At 35.2% G+C, this 19032-nt stretch overlaps 3 protein-coding genes and 1 pseudogene across 3 annotated transcripts; all 4 read left to right on the forward strand.

Annotated features, from left to right (window-relative positions):
* The first annotated feature begins 907 nt into the window (after window positions 1-907).
* LOC107716260 (GPI-linked NAD(P)(+)--arginine ADP-ribosyltransferase 1-like) lies at window positions 908-1851 on the forward strand. Its single transcript, XM_016522638.1, is given in 3 exon segments — window positions 908-958; window positions 1034-1321; window positions 1323-1851. Coding segments are annotated over 3 exon segments (795 nt in total). The 3' UTR covers window positions 1779-1851.
* A 1638-nt stretch (window positions 1852-3489) lies between these two features.
* On the forward strand, window positions 3490-4532 carry LOC107716252 (NAD(P)(+)--arginine ADP-ribosyltransferase 2-like). Its single transcript, XM_016522633.1, has 3 exons — window positions 3490-3503; window positions 3615-3719; window positions 3789-4532. Exons 2-3 carry the CDS (start codon window positions 3669-3671, stop codon window positions 4530-4532), a joined length of 795 nt encoding a protein of 264 aa, XP_016378119.1. The 5' UTR covers window positions 3490-3503; window positions 3615-3668.
* Window positions 4533-9436: 4904 nt separating this feature from the next.
* LOC107716253 (NAD(P)(+)--arginine ADP-ribosyltransferase 2-like) lies at window positions 9437-17671 on the forward strand (annotated as a pseudogene).
* Window positions 17672-17677: 6 nt separating this feature from the next.
* Window positions 17678-18583, forward strand: LOC107716261 (NAD(P)(+)--arginine ADP-ribosyltransferase 2-like). Its single transcript, XM_016522639.1, has 2 exons — window positions 17678-17728; window positions 17804-18583. The coding sequence occupies exons 1-2, from the start codon at window positions 17678-17680 to the stop codon at window positions 18527-18529; spliced, it is 777 nt and encodes a 258-aa protein (XP_016378125.1). The 3' UTR covers window positions 18530-18583.
* Window positions 18584-19032: the final 449 nt, after the last annotated feature.

Raw genomic sequence — 19032 nt, forward strand, 5'->3', positions numbered from 1 at the left:
TCTGGGTACCAATTTGTCCCCAAAATATGGTTACAGTAAGTAGGTACACACACACACACACACACGCAGGTTTTCCTATCATTATGGTGACATTCCATAGGAGTAATGGGTTTTATACTGTCTCCCCCTAAACTAACCCTACTCCTAAACCTACCCTTACAAAAATGTATTTTTTTCTCATTGGACCCTTAAAAAGGACAATTGCCATCTTTGTGGGATTTGTGACATTTTGTCCCCATAAAATAGGGTTTACCTGAACCACACACACACCCTTACAAAATAGTGGTTATCTTAGATATATCACTTTTAGTGTCAAAATAATTCAGTGCATTTGGTTATCCCTAAATTGCAATCACGTTCTATAGAAACTAAATATCTATTGAATCTATATCTATAGATGCACCATATGATTCACTGAATAACCATTAAGATGAGTTAGTTTAAATAATAGACAGATGTATTAAACTGAATGAGAAGTCATGCTAATGAAAAGTTTGATAGTAATAGCTTTATGAAAGGCAGTTCATGAGAATGAAACATTTATATAGATGAAACACTTATTTTGTGTAGTGAAAAGGATATTTTGTGATTGTGTGTATTGTACTAACACAATTGAAAATATGCTGAAATGATTGAAAAAAGTGCACTTTTGATGATCTGTTGTTATATTACTACTAAGAGTTTTGAACATTTACCAATTGCTTGTGAAAATTGCGCCAAAGCAATTCAAAAAAACTGTAAGAGATTGGTGAACATTTTAATTGTACAAATCTAAGTACACATTTCTTTCCATTATATTTCAAGGTACAGATTTAGTATTTGTGAGACAATTTTGTGTTTCTCGTCTTTCAGCATCTGCGCTTCACTATTTCTTAATAGATCATCTGAGGGATTCGACTGAGTCAAGATGCTGCTGATCATTGAAGCTCTTCTTCTCATTTTAGCTGCTCTAGGACAGGTAAGCTTGTGTTCTAGTATGAATATTACAAACATGAATACTGACGATTGATCATTATGATTCCTGTTGCTGCAGGATCACAGAGCTGCTGCTGCAAGAAATATATTTCCACTGGATATGGCACTGAATTCTGTTGATGACAATTATGACGGCTGTACAAAGGAAATGGCGAATATGGTGAAGACCAAATATCTCGAAAAGGAAATGCAATCTAATTTTGCAAATGCTTGGAAACAAGCTGAAAAGAATTACAAGCCACCCGGAGATAACTTGACAAAGAATCATTCGATCGCTATCTATGTGTACACTAACTCTAAATTTGAGATTTATAAGGATTTCAATAATGCTGTTCGTAATGAAAAGAAAAAAATACCAAAACAAGAAATTCACATGGTATTCACTTCACTTTTTGTTAACAGATGCGATACAGATTCTGAAGAAAACACAAAAAGGATGCATGTTAACTTATCGTGGTACAAATGTTAATTTTAATGAGAGTGTTCTAAACAAAGAGGTTCGTTTTGGCTCATTTGCTTCTTCCTCTTTTAATCACACCAAAACAAATTTTTTTGGAAAAAAATCTTGTTTTGTAATCTACACTTCTGAAGGTGCAAATTTGGCAAAATATTCTAAGCATGACAAGGAGGAAGAGGTGCTGATTCCTCCTTATGAGACGTTTAAAGTCACTGCTGTCAAGACAAGAAAACACCAGAAAGATCTCCGGTGTGACACTGTGTTCACTTTGAAAAGCTCTGGAAACAGAAGTGACCTGAACTGTGCTCTATTCAAGAAACCAACCAAGACCATATCAAAATACTAAGACTGGCAATGAAAGTAGGCCTACTGAACAAAGAGCTTTGAATTTATGAATTTATAGTACACCAATTCCAACATTTGTCCCTCTTGGTTTAGCTCAACAATTCTTTGTCAAAAAAACAAAAACAAAAAACAATTTGAACAGAAAACATGATTTGTTTGCATAATTTCAACAATAAAAAAAATAAAGTTATTTTCAAGTGACCCAATTCAGTGGCCTCAGAGTCATTTTATATGTGTTTGTAATTTATTACTTCATTTACACTTAAATCTTTTTTTGTATCATGTCACTGAACAATTTTAGTGCTTGCTATTTTGCTAAATGCCAGCAATAGCACACTAACTGCTAAAAGTATTTGATTCATTTGGAATGTTATGTTTTTTCAATGGATTTTTTAAAATATAAATTTTACTTTAGTCATGGTTGAGTCTGAGAAGAGTTTCTGTCATGTTGGAGTTTTTGTGTTTTTCATTGTGCAGAAGCTGGTTTTGTTGTGGGCGGCTCTATTACAGTAACTCAGACTTGTGCAATGATGAGTCTCTTCATAAGTGTTCATCCCATTACACAAAAAAATGTTGCTATCTAGCAGATAAATGGAAAATATTAATTTCAGTAGTAAAAAAAAAAAACTGAGAAATCCAATTAATTAGGTTTGTTCAATAAGATATTTGTTTGAAATAAAAAGTGTTTCTAGACATCATAAAACAAACTTTAATTTGATAGAAAAGCTTTCCTCAATTTAATTAAGTTAAATGAACATTTTTGAGCATATGCATGTGAAATATACCTAAGGTTTTATACTTGAGCCTATTACTCATCTTAGACAGTAACAGAAAGTTTGTTCTGCTGGAAACCACACAGAAGTGTTGCATCAGATGAGCTTGATGCATCAGGATTACTTCAGCACTATTTGATCTCACAGTGCCTGAAATACATTTCTAAATGTGAAAATTTAGCTTGTGTTACCCCAAATCTGAAAATATGAGTCTGAACTAGAAGGTTCATCTGGGCTAAATTGAAATTCTTCTCTCTCGATCATAAAGCAGAAATTGACACTAATGGCTAATAGTTAGTGTACACTTTACTGCCAGTTGAATCACCTCCTTGACAATTTTTTTTTCATTTAGATGTGTCGATATATATTGAATGGTCTTTCAGATATGGAGTAAAAGCCTTAGTTGTGTAAAGGAATTTTAGTGTCTATAAAAACATACTGATACGTGTCTTAACTGTTCTGTCTGTGAACTTGTATTAAATATGAGTTGGTTAATTCATAAATGTTAAATTTTTTATGTTTATTTCTTTTGAATTAGAAAGTGGTTTAGGGGTTGGAGAAGGGATGGGACATCCTGCAGACATATACATTTTCATCAACAATGTCCATCATGTACCATTATTACACATTTTGAGGAGATCATTTTGAAAATAATCTAGCATTCAAGTTAGACAGACAGGAACTCAAGAGTTTGTCCGGTGTGAAACCACACAAACACCAGATCTTCGCAAGTGCTAATGATCTAAACCATTTAGATGAGCTAGATGCATCACAATCGCACTATTATTTCTTAGCACACACACACATTATCAGGTATATAAAACAGCCACTTTCCTCATCTCCTGGTTTGAAGAGTTGTTGTTGATCTTCTCCTCTCGCTGTTGCTGCTGAACTCCTGAAAAATAACAAAAAGGAAAACATAATCTGACAACAAGAGAGAACAATATTCTCAGGTAAGTTTGGTGTTCACATAAAAGGTCAATGTTCATATTGCTTTCTATTATACTTAGTGTCACTGGTTTAGTATTTGAGAAAAAGCTTTTGTGTTTCTGGTTGTCTTTCAGCATTTGCTCTTCTCTAGATCTACTAGATCATCTGAGGGATTCGACTGAGTCAAGATGCTGCTGATCATTGAAGCTCTTCTTCTCATTTTAGCTGCTCTAGGACAGGTAAGCTTGTGTTCTAGTATGAATATTACAGACATGAATACTGATGATTGATCATTATGATTGCAGCAGGATCACAGAGCTGCTGCTGCTGTTGAAAAGAAATGTCCACTGGATATGGCACCGAATTCAGTTGATGACCAATATGATGGCTGTAGAGAGAAAATGGCAAATCTGGTGAAGACAAAATATCTAAAGAAGGAAATCAAAAACTCAACTGATTTTAAAATTGCTTGGAAAAAAGGGGAAGACTTTGTCAAGACCCAAAATGATAACCTGACAAAGAATCATTTAATTGCTATTTATGTGTACAGTGATAGTAATGTATATAAGCTTTTTAATCCTGAAAAAAAGTACAAACAAATGAGATACAAATGGTATTCACTTCACTTTCTGTTAACAGAAGCGATACAGATTCTGAAGAAAACACAAAAGAAATGTTATTCAACTTTTCGTGGTACCAAAGCTGAATTTAATAAGCGTGTTCTGAACAAAGAGGTTCGATTTGGCTCATTTGCTTCATCCTCTCTTGATCGTAAAAAAGCACAGGTTTTTGGAAATGTGTCTTGTTTTGAAATCTACACTTGTACAGGTGCTGATGTGTCAAAATACTCTAAGCTTCCTCATGAGAAAGAGGTGCTGATTCCTCCATATGAGAAGTTTAAAGTCACTGCTGTCAAGACAAGAAAACAGCAGAAAGATCTCTGGTGTGACACTGTGTTCACTTTGAAAAGCTCCGGAAAGAGAAGTTACCTGAACTGTGCTCTATTCAAGAAACCACCCAAGACCATAATGAAGAAATATGTTGTGTGCTGAACAAAATGCTTGAATTCACATGATAAAATCATGTACATCAGTTCCATATATAAAGAATGTTTTTCTCTCAGTTAAGTTCGATAAGTCTTTATCAGAAAACACAATTTGTTTACAGAATTTCAACATAAAGAAATAGTTATTTTTAAGTGACTCAATTCAGTGGCCTTTAAGTGATTTTATGTCTAAAACATTTCTTTATTTATACTTACACATTTTTGCTGAACAATTTTAGTGCTTGTTATCTAGATAACTGCCAGCAATATCATAGCCAAAATATCATATAGCCTTGGTTCATTATTTCCCTGAGCATCAGCATCTGACAACAAATCATCTTATAAATGACCCTTACCAAAAAGTAGTACTTCAAGTTTATTTTATTAAGTATACTTAAGTAAAGTCCAAGTATATTTTTAAGTATACTTTATGTAGTATACAAATATCAGTGTATATAAGTAGTATACTTGTAAGTGTACTATTTCAATACTCCTTGGGACTAAATGTCTGAGAAGTACATCAAATTAGACTGAAAGTATACTTTCCTATTTTTTAGTTTAAAAGAAGTATACTAATAGCACACTTGAATAAACTTATTTTTCGTAAGGGGAGTCCTACTCAAATTAGACAGACAGGAATTCAAGAGTTTTTCCTACTTGAAACCACACAGACCAGACCTTCACAAGAGCTGCATTCTCAGATGAGATGAGAAGATTCACTCTTTCATCCTTTGCCCAGTCCAGACGTGTCTCTGGTACAAGTAATAGTAGGCGAGTCTTTACTCTTTTACTCATTCGTGTAGTAAATGTAAATGTAGTAATGCAAACAAGAACAAGTTCTTAATAAACCGAAATATATCCAAATACTTGGTATTTAAAATATGACCAAAATGTCGCAATCCACAACTTCCCACTTTAATAAGTCCATAAACCAGATCGTTTTGTGAGCCATGCACAAACACAAGCTCAAAGACGCTTAAAATTAAAGGACATGGCAACACAGCACCAGAAGCGCTCTACAGAGCACGTACAAAAAAATGACACCTATGTCGACGTTGGTTTAGTTAAAATTGCAGAACATAATGAGTTGTAATATTACTTTGGTCAGTGAGTTGTTTTCCGTACCGAAACCATAATTTAGGGAATTCACTCCCTTATTTTAATGCGGTTGTCACTCCTGAAACTTCACTTGGTCAGACTTTATAGAACCATATTGTAAAATGTTATGAAATTTGTCAAAAACAATATTATAACAGCTTCAGACAATAATAGTCTGAACTTGTTAACAGATTTGTGATATAAAGCCACGTTTCTAGCATTTGTAAAACTGCATTTTCCCATCTCAAAAATATATCTAAATTACGACCTATGCTCTCAATGTCAAATGCAGAAATGTTAATTCATGCGTTCATGACCTCAAGGTTAGATTATTGTAATGCTTTATTGGGTGGTTGTTCTGCACGATTAATAAACAAACTCCAGCTGGTCCAAATTGCAGCAGCTAGAGTTCTTACTAGAACCAGGAAGTATGACCATATTAGCCCGGTTCTGTCAACACTGCACTGGCTCCCTATTAAACATCGTATAGATTTTAAAATCTTGCTTATTACTTATAAAGCCCTGAATGGTTTAGCACCTCAGTATTTGAACGAGCTCTTATTGCAATATAGTCCTCCACGTCCACTGCCTTCGCAAAACTCTAGCAATTTGATAATACCTAGAATATCAAAATCAACTGCGGGCGGAAGATCCTTTTCCTATTTAGCGCCCAAACTCTGGAATAACCTACCTAACATTGTTCGGGAGGCAGACACACTCTGTCAGTTTAAATCTAGATTAAAGACCCATCTCTTTAACCTGGCTTACACATAACACACTAATACGCCTCTAATATTCAAATCCGTTAAAGGGTAACTTCAAACCAAAGTTTGGAATATAAGTCACAGCACCTTTCAGATGATAAAAACGCGGCTTTTTCAGAAAATATGTCCATTGCTGTTACAAGATTTAAGTATAGCGACTGGTCTTGTGTCTTGTGATTACAGGACTGCAATGGAGCAGCTCTAATGTGCTATTAAATTAAAGATGAAATACCATAGAACAATAAAATGAACAGTGAAAGTTTGCTTGTACAATACAATTTTAAGGAAAAAAATTAAGTTTGAAAATAACTGAAAGAAGTATCTGTTCACTAAATGGAGCCAGGTAATATGATAATATAACTTTATTTTGGGGGGGGCAGTTCTGTACCCAATATTTAAAAAAATTACAAATGCTATGATAATGCAGGTATTGGCATCAGAAAGTACCGGAAATAAAAGTATCAGTATTGGACTCGCTCTGGAAAAAGTGGTATCGGTGCATCCCTACTTAACGTAGGAAAGATAATTTATAATAGAAATTACAGACAAGCATAATTTTAAATATTTGGAAGTCTTTATATACATTATAGAGATTATTGGCTTCAGAATTTGGACAGCACAGTGGTTCAATCGGTAACACTGTCGTCTCAAAGACAGCAAGAATGCCTCTGGTTTGAGTCCCAGCTGAGCCAGGAAGCCTTTCTGTGTGGAGTCTGCCGTAGGTTTCCTCCGGGTGCTCTGGTTTCCAGAGGAATGAGTGAGTGTGTCCCAGCACTGGGGTTGCATGAGTTAGTGGCCTCTCAGTGCTGGGTTGTGGCAGCCAGAGCATCTGGCGTAAAAGCGTGCCAAATTGGTGTATGACATCAATGTACCATTTGGGGACCTCTTGTGGCGACATTGAGGTTCGTTTGAGCTCATTTTCATTCTCCTCTCTTGATCGAAGGGTAATACAGGGTTTTAAAATCAAATCTTGTTTTGAAATTTACACTTGTGAAGGTGCTGATCTGATAAAATATTCAAAGTATCCTGAGGAGAAAGAGGTACTGATTCCATGGGCGCTGTAACGGGGGGAAGGTGAGGACGATTCCAAGGGTCAACGAGGGAGAGGGGGCCCGGCACACGATTTTTACCGAGGGGGTCCCGACATATTTCCTGCAGGAAAATACATTTGATATGACCCAACTGGCAAAATCCAACACCATCTCAGCTATTGTTTATGGAAAATGCCTTGAATAGACCTAATTGAATATGAGGACCCAAAGTTTCAGGATTTTGGCAAACAAGCATGACTGGTGCTGTGATACAGGTACATTCATCCTCATTTAAAAGCCATTTCTTTGTTGTCCAAACAGAGAAACTGGATGGTCTATAATTCAGGGCTGTTAGTCCTGTTCCTGGAGATCTTCCTGCCTGCAGAGTTCAGCTTTAACCCTGATCGAACACAGCTGTCTGTAATTATCAAATGCTCCTGAAGATCTTAATTGTAGCTGATTCAGCTGTGTTTGATCTACAGTAGGTTGGAGCTGAACTTTGCATGTACAGGATTGGACACCTTGTTTGAAACACACTTACTTGACATCAATCCCTGAGTGCACTTGTGCAGTGTGGTTACAGCACCATCTACTGGCCATTCTCTGAGATTCATTTTAACCTTTTAATCCCATAGTCATCATTCATCCTCTGTACATTCCTAGGGGCTCTTAGAAAACTCTATTTTTCACTTTTACTTTGAAGATTGGACATAGTATGTGAAGCTCAGCACTTCACATTCTAATCTCAAACATTTGTCAACATTCTCAAAAATCTAAGATTAAAAACACACACACACACGCGCGCACACACGCACACGCACACACACACACATTGGGTTTCCATGTTTTATGGGGACATTCCATAGGCCTAATGGTTTTTATACTGTACAAACTGTATGATTAAAAACACACACACACACGCGCGCACACACGCACACACACACACATTGGGTTTCCATGTTTTATGGGGACATTCCATAGGCCTAATGTTTTTTCTACTGTACAAACTGTAGATCTGCCCCTAATTGGAAACTTTCCGGCATTTTTAGATTTTCAAAAAAATTCATTCTGTATGATTTGAAGCTTGTTTCCTCAAGGGGACCAAAAATGTCTTCCTCAAGCTTTTACTTTTTTTTTTTTTTTCAGCAAATGGTCAGTACAATGAGGTGCTTCAGAGAATATTTGACCTCAAAGGGTCAAATTTAATATTATATGAGCATAGCTTTCTATGAATTTATTATGAAGTTTGCATGTTATCTCTGCACCACAATTCGGGACATAAATCACATTCTAATCACATTTTATGTGATTTTGTTATTTGCTAGTGACAAATATAAAAAATAATTTTAAAAAAATGTAACCACAAAATAAATTAATCATTTGTCAAAAATCACACCAGAATGGATAGCAATTTGTAACTTAAGTCTAAACAATAACCATTTATCATGATCCTTCTGCAGGTTCACCTGTTGTCCGTTTATATTTATTTAATTAAAATTTAATTTAATTCAGAATCTGATACGACTGATATGGAGTAAAATACTTAAACTTTAAAAAGCTAAAGCTTTTTTTTTTTTAGCCTTTCAGTTTGTCCAGTGTGAAACCACACACAGACCTTCACAAGTGCTTCAAGTTATGATGAGCTCAACAGTTTAGTTGAGCCAAATGCGTCAAGATCACACCTCAGCTGGTATACCTCAGAAAACACATGCACACACACATTAGTAGCAATATAAAAAGCAACTTCAACCTCCTCATCTCTTAAGGGTCATTGTCATCTGGCTCTGAGCGACTGACTTTTCTGTTCTTCTCTCATCATTGTTCCTGAAAACAATAAAAATAACTCAGGTAATTTTAGGTTAAAGTTACTTTTCAGATCATATAACAACATATTCCTGTTGGAGTGATAGATTTTGTATTTTGTAAATGCTGTTGTGTCTCTGGTTATCTTTCAGCAGCTGTTCTTCACTAGATCTACTAGATCATCTGAGGGATTCGACTGAATCAAGACGCTGCTGATCATTGAAGCTCTTCTTCTCATTTTAGCTGCTCTAGGACAGGTAAGCTTGTGTTCTAGTATGAATATTACAGACATGAATACTGATGATTGATCATTATGATTCCTGATGCTGCAGGAGCACAGAACAGCTGTTGACGGACATATATTTCCACTGGATATGGCACCGAATTCAGTTGATGACCAATATGATGGATGCACCAGGAAAATGGCACATCTGGTGGAAACAATATATCTGAAGAAGGAACTCAATATCTCTAGATCAAATTTTAAAGTAGCTTGGCAAGAGGGTGAAACAAACTTTAAGAAGCCAGAAAATAACTTGACAAGGAATCATTCAATCGCCATTTATGTGTTCACTGGTGATAAAGTATTTCGTGATTTCAATAATGACACTCGTTATGGTAAACAAAACTACACAAATGAGACATATGAATGGTATTCACTTCATTTTCTGTTAACAGATGCAATACAGATTCTGAAGAGAACACAAAATAGATGCTATGATACTTATCGTGGTACAAAATTTAAGTGTTCTCTTAATGTTCTCAGCAATAAGGTTCGTTTTGGCTCGTTTACATCTTCCACCTATAATCAAAACGGAGCAAAGTTTTTTGGAAATGTATCTTGTTTTGAACTCCACACGTGTGAAGGTGCTAATATTACTAAATATTCTAAGCTTTCTCGTGAGCAAGAAGTGTTGATTCCTCCATATGAGGTGTTTAATGTCACTGCTGTCAAAAACAGGACAGATCAGCCTGATCTTTGGTGTGAATCTGTGTACACTTTGAAAAGCTCTGGAAATATAAGTGACCTGAACTGTGCTCTATTCAAGAAACCAATCGAGACCATACAAAAGTATTAGGTTTTGCTCTGAGCTGAACTAAGTGATTAATATAATTTTTTTTCCTCTCAGTGTAGATCAATATTTCTTTGTCAGAAAATATACGTTCAGCACAATGAAATAATGTTATTAACTGATTTTAGTGGCCTCAGAGTGGTTTTATATTATTTTTATTTTTTCTTTATTTCTTTCTTGTTGCATCACATTACTGAACAACATTGTCGGGGTTTGCTATAGTCAATAATCTTTTATGGCAATGCAACATAATACATATTGGCAATATCAAATATTTAAAAAAATTTGTTTATTTTGTTTACTTAAAAGTAAAACTATATGAACACACTTTCATTCTATACAAAATCATTCTTTTATTATTATTATTATTAGTAGTAGTAGTAGTAGTAGTAGTAGTAGTAGTAGTAGTAGTAGTAGTAGTAGTAGTATTAGTAGTAGTAGTAGTAGTAGTAGTAGTAGTAGTAGTAGTAGTAGTAGTAGTAGTAGTAGTAGTAGTAGTAGTAGTATTAGCATGCTAATGTTCACCACTGCTGGCTAAAAATTTTCAATAAACAGTATTTGGTTAAATGGGCTTGTTGTAGTCTTTTTTATAAAAACTGTAATTGTGTTTTTCTCAGTGTACATTCAGTGAACAACTTACAACTTTTGAAATATACATTATACATTTTTTTAATAAGGCCACTAATACCCAGATAGACTGACAATTTGTGCTTGTTGTGAAACCACAAACAGACCAGACTTTCAGACGTGTTGCATTATCCGATGAGCTAAACTGGTTTACATGAGCTGGATGCATCAACATCACACTTCAGCTATATATAGATGCCTCACAGCAAGCTAAATACAGAATGAAAGTTAACTTTGTAGTAACACATTTGAACTCGGTAATGATATTCTAAATATGTTCTAAAGTTACCTATTCTTTGACTTTTGTTAAATTAATAATTTGTTTAGGAGCTGTTGATATTGTTGAATGGCTGAATTCTGTTTGAGATCCTTAATGGGAGAATAATTTATAAAGTTAATGAGAGACTGAATGAACGTAAATGTTCAAATTATGAAAAGTGTAGGAGTAATAAACAATGGTTTCTACCTACTCCATTTTGGTCAAGATATTTTTTATTTATTTGTATAGTTTTTGTTAAGTTTGTTAATCTTTAACACACAAAATACATGAAATAAACATTTTTATTTAAAATCCTCAATATTAAAGTTTCCACTTCCATCTGAAACAATCTTTATGCAAGCTTTATGTAATTGTTTGTACTAAAGCATAAAAATACCATAATATGTTTGCAGATATTTAGGAAACATGCTAAGTTCACATACTTGTTTCTGAGAAAAACAACGCTACAGCCAGTTATTCTACTTTGAAATGTGGGTTCTGTGTCGGAATGTCTGTTTTTGTTTTGGTCTGTGTGATTCCGCCCTCTTCTAATTTACCCAATAGTATTTCGACACCCCGGATTGCAAGTTTGGCAGAAAACCCAGCGTATTGCAGCCATGGAAGCCAGCGAATAAACTGGGTCAGAGATAGCAGATTCTACTTGACCTAAAAAGTCTCATCATCCATCAAAAAGCCATATAAAAAGAGGCATATTAAAACATGGATAAATCAGCTCATCAACTTTTTTTGGAGCAATGTTGTTTGGGTACTTTCCCATTGAAAATGGGTAAAAAAATTATATCTGGATACATTAGATCGGTCGTGGGCCTTGTGTTTCACCTGGTTGCCCATTGATGGCAACATTGCCAAAAGTTGCCCTGTGAATAATCATCCTTAGGCTCGTCGCCTTCCATTGTCAATGCTCATTCCTGTTGCATTTGTATCCTCAATCTGGCAACCCGCGGCTGAAGAGCGGGAGGAACAATATTTTGAATTTGGACTGTGGTACCCATTTCAACCGCTAGGTTTGACAATGCACCTTTAACCTTTCCAAGAAATGTTTGACATAAAAATAAATGGATTTAAGTTTAACAATATGCTTTTTAGTTGTTACGGCAAACTACTACTTCTGCGCTATTTTCTCCAATCTGCAAAGACATCGTTTCAGAAAATATGCGTGGTCAGTCAGTGGACACAGTGCGGTGATAGGCGAAAGTATACATCCATAAATCCGTGTGCATACTGAGATTAGTTTTCTTTCGTGTCTTCTTGCACTTATATGTAAAGATACACAAATATAGTTGACATAAAAGAAATCAAATTGGATCCGTCTATTCGGTCTTAAAATGACAGCAGCCTAATAAACCTGCTGCTGTCTGTGTCATTAATGTCAATCACAACAAAACACAAAATGCTGTTGAATAACTTTTTGCTTTCATAAGTATTAATCTATACTTAATTTATAAAGTGAAGACTATGAAATGTTATTTTACATCAAGGAACTTTGCTGCCGTACCATGGGTGCAGCAGGCGCAATGATATTACACAGCGCCTGAAAATAGTCCCCAGCACGCTCCCTGTGCAAGCAGGTGGTCACGTTGGTTATGTTGACGGAAGTTAGCCTATTTTCAGGTGATGCATAATATCATTGCGCCTGATGCACCCATGGTACGGCAGCCAAGTTCCTTGATTATTACGCCGGAGTATAGTTCCTAGCCATATCGGCCTAGAAAATCACAACTTTTCATTTTCCGTCGGTCTTAGTACACGATGTAACTACAGAAGAGTCAAGTTTTAAATAAGAAAAATATAGAAACTCTTTGGTCATTTTTGAGCGAGATGCTAACGGTCTAATCAGATTCAATGATCTATGCTAAGCTAAGCTAAAAGTGCTACCGCCAGACCCAGAGATCGGCTGAATGGATTCGAAAAACGGTAAAACTCAACTGTTTAACTCTAGGGGAGTTGGAAAATGAGCCTATTTTCAAAAATAGTGGAGTGTTCCTTTAAAATGCAAAGAATATATATTCCATTCGTTGTTATTAACAACATAAAGTGAATTAATCATAAGATTTCAGGGTTTCCCAAACTGAGGGAAAATTTTATGAGGGAACTGCATGGAGTTTGCGAGTTCAATGAAAAGCTAACAATTAATAAAGTCATAAAAAAGTCAAATTCAAATAAATTATTTTAAAGTAACATCAATCAAAATAAAAAACTTACTAAAAAATTTAATGTTTTGCTTACCTGCCTGTCATGTAGGCATTTTAGAAAGGAAAATGTAAAAGATTAAAAAGAATTAGGGAGAATCACTATATATATAAAGACAAGTTTTCATTTTGTAGTACATTGTCTTTTTATCTTATTACATTTAGTTTGGACTGCAAAGTTGTGTAAAATGTGACTTATTTTATTGTGTTCACCTCTTTGTAACTATATACAAAGCAGCGATTTCATATGAATTTGTACAATTTGATTTGTACAAAAACATGATTTTTAGAAACAAATAGGCTAAGCATGAAGGAATACCTCCTAAACCTAACCCTTCCTCAGAAAGAAATCGTTTGAAATTTTTGCATTCACAACCAGTTTGCAGAAGCATAAAATAGATAGGCCTACAAATGACCATGAGAGTATGTTAGATTCAAACAACATGAATGAATTACAAACACACCCTTAGAATAAAAAGGTACAAAAGCTGTCACTGGGGCATTACTTTTCAGAAGGTACACTTTTGTACCTTTTTACCCCTAAAGGCGCATATAGTAGCCTACCTAAAATGCACCTAAATAGTAGGCCCCTACCTTTTGAAATATTAGTATTAGTACCTTAATAGTGCATAGTACCTTTTTTTCCTAAGAATGTACTTTTTAAAAATTATGCAGATATATATGTGAATTTTAAGGTAGGCTAGATGTTACAGTGCTGCAAAATGGTTAAAACATTGCAAAGCAGCATGCAAAGATTTATTCCGTGCATCCATATTTTGCAAATGTGTAAGAGAAAGAACAGTTTTATAAAATACATGTCTCAGTATGCATTCCCCAAAACAATATCATTATATAATTGCAAAGCCTTGTCTGCTTAGTTGGCCATGGGATCCCAAAGCACCCTTCGAAGCCCCGCAAAAGCTTGTACCTTGCATGGTTTAAAGTAAAACAAACTCTCCCCAGATATATGTTCCCCAGATGGTGGTGTCGCCCTGAACTGACAGAAGTTGAAGCGAGTACACACGCTAACAGGAAGCGCGCACAATAGCCACCCAGCAGTTCTGCTCAGAAGACGTGAGCCCCTGACACTGCATTTATTGTTCAGCTCTCATTTCCTGCCGTTGAATACAAATAAATATTTTTTTTTGAATACGACAAGACTAAAAAGACGTGCAAGGTATGTCATGCGTAGGATGAAGTAATGGCTATTTTTGACTGAAGACATGGTTCTTCTTCTGGAAATTGCTTGTTCATAAAGTATGTTAAGGACCTTGTAATGATGCTATATTTAATTTGCTTGTCATTAAATCATCATCTAATTACCAAGAGAAATGAATAACAACAACAGGTTGAGAAAATATAGGTCTCATAACTGTGTTCACAATGCAGTTTTAACTCGTGTATTTCTAGTTGATTGCCTTAAATTATTCAATTTAAAATGAGTCTAAAAGCAGTAATGTGCTAAATATAAACATATTTGTGACTCAGCTAAAACCATGGGTTTGACATGTATAACCATGACTGGAAAGCTGAGTCTCATCAGACTGAAGATGCTCTCAACCAAAAACACTGAAAGGTCAGTACAGTCACACTCTGTTTAGTCCATCTCAGGCTAAAGTTCACGGATGATAAAAACAAGATGATGAGTGAGCAATAAGTTAACACACACACACACAACAGCAGGGGGAGCAGGCCACTCCCGAGCAGTGTTGCCAAGTCCGCGGTTTCACCGTGGAATTGGGCTACTTTAAAGGGGTCATATGATGCGATTTCAAGTTTTCCTTTCTCTTTGGAGTGTTACAAGCTGATTGTGCATAGATAAGATCCCTGAAGTTGCAAAGACTAAAGTCTCAAAACCAAAGAGATATTCTTTATCAAAGTTAAGACTCTGCCACGCCCCCCTAAAACGGCTCGTTCTAACACGCCCCCACATATCTACCCCACTATGTGGAAATATTAGCATAATGCCACCCAAATGTGCACGCAAAGAAAGAAAGCGTGGTTTCAGTAACCGCAGTTAGGGTTGAAGCAGCCATGTCAGGGAGACGCCGTGTGCTTCTAGGCGAAAGCAAAATCACTTTATTTGGCCTTCCGACCCATGGTACGGCAGCCAAGTTCCTTGATTATTACGCCGGAGTATAGTTCCTAGCCATATCGGCCTAGAAAATCACAACTTTTCATTTTCCGTCGGTCTTAGTACACGATGTAACTACAGAAGAGTCAAGTTTTAAATAAGAAAAATATAGAAACTCTTTGGTCATTTTTGAGCGAGATGCTAACGGTCTAATCAGATTCAATGGGGAGTTGGAAAATGAGCCTATTTTCAAAAATAGTGGAGTGTTCCTTTAATAGAAGTTAATTGATAAATAAAATCTATTTATGACATTATTTTACACAGATCTCTGTGTGGAGCACTGGCTGTTGTCAGACTCCTTGTGCAATCAAAAATCTCACTGCATTATTACAATTAATGGCAAAAGGATTGTTTGGAAATGTAAACCGATATTTCATACTGACACAGTACAGAAAAAGATTAAATCCATATTTTTTGTTGGTGAAAATACTAATGGCCTAAGACTTTTGCACAGTACTGTACATCTCATTACATCCAATATCTTTTTACATTTACACTCCATACAGGATTTACCTTCAGATCCACTTTCCTGCAGACTTTTAGCTCCAAACTGGATTACATACACCTAGCTGCAACTCTGTAGTGATCCTGAAGACCTTGATTAGCTTGTTCAGGTTTGATTGAGGGTTGGAGCTAAACTCTGGAGGAAAGTGGATCTCGAGGTCCAGAGTCGAGGACCCCTGCTCTATGTATTCTTAAGCACTTACTTTGAGGTTTGCTCAGATTATTAATGAGCTGGATTACTCACTATTCATAGGTCTAACCTTGAACCCTTATAACCTAAAAACTGTGTGCAGTCAGTAGAGCCAAAAATATCAAACTGATCCATCACTGTGCCAAGAGCTGATCAAAATATAATTCAAACTAAATTGTAATGTTTTCTGGAGACAATTTGAGTGGCGTTTATCTGTGTGCTGGACTTGATCAAAAGTCACGTTTTAGGACCTACAGCAAATGACCTTAATTTCAACATTGCTATCTGTTGAAAACAGATGCGTGCTGCTAGAAGATTACCACATAAATTCTAAAGAATTTTAAATCATTTTTAATGTCACTTCATTCAGATCTGCACCTTTGCACGTTTTGCAAGCATTCTTTTTGTGATTACTTAAGAATCTGAGTGAGTGTTCACATAAATGCTATCCAAATGACCTTTCTGCACCTTTTCAACCTCTTCTGCTCACCAAGTCTGCATTTATTTGATCCACAACACAATAAAAAAAACTTAATTTAATGAAATATTATCACAATTTAAAATAACTGTTTTCTATTTGAGTATATTTTAAAATGAAATGTATTCTCGTGATACAAAGCAGAATTTTCAGCATCATTACTCCAGTCTTCAGTGTCACATGATCAGAAATCATTCTAATATGCTGATTTGCTGCTCAAGAAACATTTAATTATTATTATCAATGTAAATAGCTGTGCTGCTTTATATTTTTGTGGATTCTTTGATGAATAGAAAGTTCAAAAGAACTACATGTATTTGAAATAGAAATCTTCTGTGCAGTGTAAATGTCTTTACTGTCACTTTTGATCAATTTAATGAATCCTATAATGCATATTTTTAGGAATCTATAAAACATGTTGATATATATGTATATAATATTTATGCAATGATACACAAAAACCCTGGTTTTTTTTCCTTTTGAACTCAGGCTTAGGTTATCTATTTCATCAACAAATTCATGCAAATTCACCATTGCACCAATTATTATGAAATCAGATTGCTACAATATACACTTCAGCTATTATTTCTTAAAACACACACAGACACACACATTATCAGCATTATAAAAAGCCACTTTCCTCATATGGCTTGAAGAGTCATTGTCGTCTGCCTGTGAGCGACTGACTTTTCTGATCTTCTCCTCTCATCATTGCTCCTGCGATCCTGAAAAATAACAAAAAAAAGACAACCGAATCTGACAAAAAGAGACAACAATATTCTCAGGTAATATTACACTTTCATTAGTGAACATCACAGACTTAGGTCATTATTTCAAACAGTTCTGCTATATGTCAGAATATACCAATACAAATTTAAACATTTTATTTAGTATTTGTAAAAGGCTGTTGTGTTTCTTGTCTTTCAGCATCTGCTCTTCACTAGATCTACTAGATCATCTGAGGGATTCGACTGAATCAAGATGCTGCTGATCATTGAATCTCTTCTTCTCATTTTAGCTGCTCTAGAACAGGTAAGCTTGTGTTCTAGTATGAATATTACAGACATGAATACTGATGATTGATCATTATGATTGCTGTTGCTGCAGGATCACAGAGCTGCTGCTGTTTCAGAACAGATATTTCCACTGGATATGGCACCGAATTCAGCTGATGACCAATATATCGGCTGTAAGGGGAAAATGGCACATCTGGTGAAGACAAAATATCTAGAGAAGGAAATGAAAAACTCAGCTAAATTCAAACATTATTGGCAAAACAGTGAAAAGTTTGTCAAGTTTCCAAAAGATCATTTAACAAGGAATCATTTAGTCGCTCTTCATGTGTACACCGGTAAATATATATATCGTCAGTTTAACGATGACACTCGTTACGGTAGAAAACAGTACAAACACAAGACATTCTCATGGTATTCACTTCACTTTCTGTTAACGGAAGCGATACAGATTCTGAAGAAAACACAAAATAAATGCTATTTAACGTATCGTGGTACTACAGCTAATTTTGATAAGTATGTTCTGAACAAAGAGATTCGTTTCGGCTCATTTACGTCTTCCTCTCTCAATCTTAAAGTAACGCAAGGTTTTGGAACTAAATCTTGTTTTGAAATCATAACTTGTGAAAGTGCTGAGCTGACAAAATATTCTCAGTATCCTTACATAAAAGAGGTGCTGATTCCTCCATATGAGAAGTTTAGAGTCACTGCTGTCAGGACAAAACAATATTATAAAGATCTCTGGTGTGACACCGTTTTCACTTTGAAAAGCTCTGGAAGAACAAGTTACATGAACTGTGCTCTGTTCAAGAAACACTAAAAACATGTGTTGCATTGAAAAAAAAGTGTTCTGAATTGACATGATGTAATCATCAGTTCCACACAAATTGATATCACTTTTTTTCCTCCGAATAATTCTTTTTCAGAAAACAATTTGTTTGTATCATTTTAACATGATGAAATAAAGTTATTTTAAGTGACTCAATTCAGTGTCCTTAAAGTGAATAAATGTGTCTCTAATTCTTGTCTTCATTTATACTTAAATCTTTTTGCATCACATCACTGAACTAGTTTAGGAATTGCCTTTTAGCTTTACGTAATTGTTAGCAGTAGTGTGATAACTGCTAAGTGACGTTTTGAGTGAAATGCAGCATAAAATATATATTTCCAAGACATTCAGGATTTATTTATTTATTGTTAGGATAACATGGATTTTTACATGCATCTCTTTTGTTGACAACTGAAGCTAGACTGAATAATCAGACTCCTGGCTAATTTAGAATAGGCTATTGAAACAGTTGTTTTAATGCAACAATGTTCTAT

This window comes from Sinocyclocheilus rhinocerous, unplaced genomic scaffold (assembly GCF_001515625.1).
Source record: "Sinocyclocheilus rhinocerous isolate Xijiao unplaced genomic scaffold, SAMN03320098_v1.1 scaffold960, whole genome shotgun sequence".
NCBI lineage: Eukaryota > Metazoa > Chordata > Actinopteri > Cypriniformes > Cyprinidae > Sinocyclocheilus > Sinocyclocheilus rhinocerous.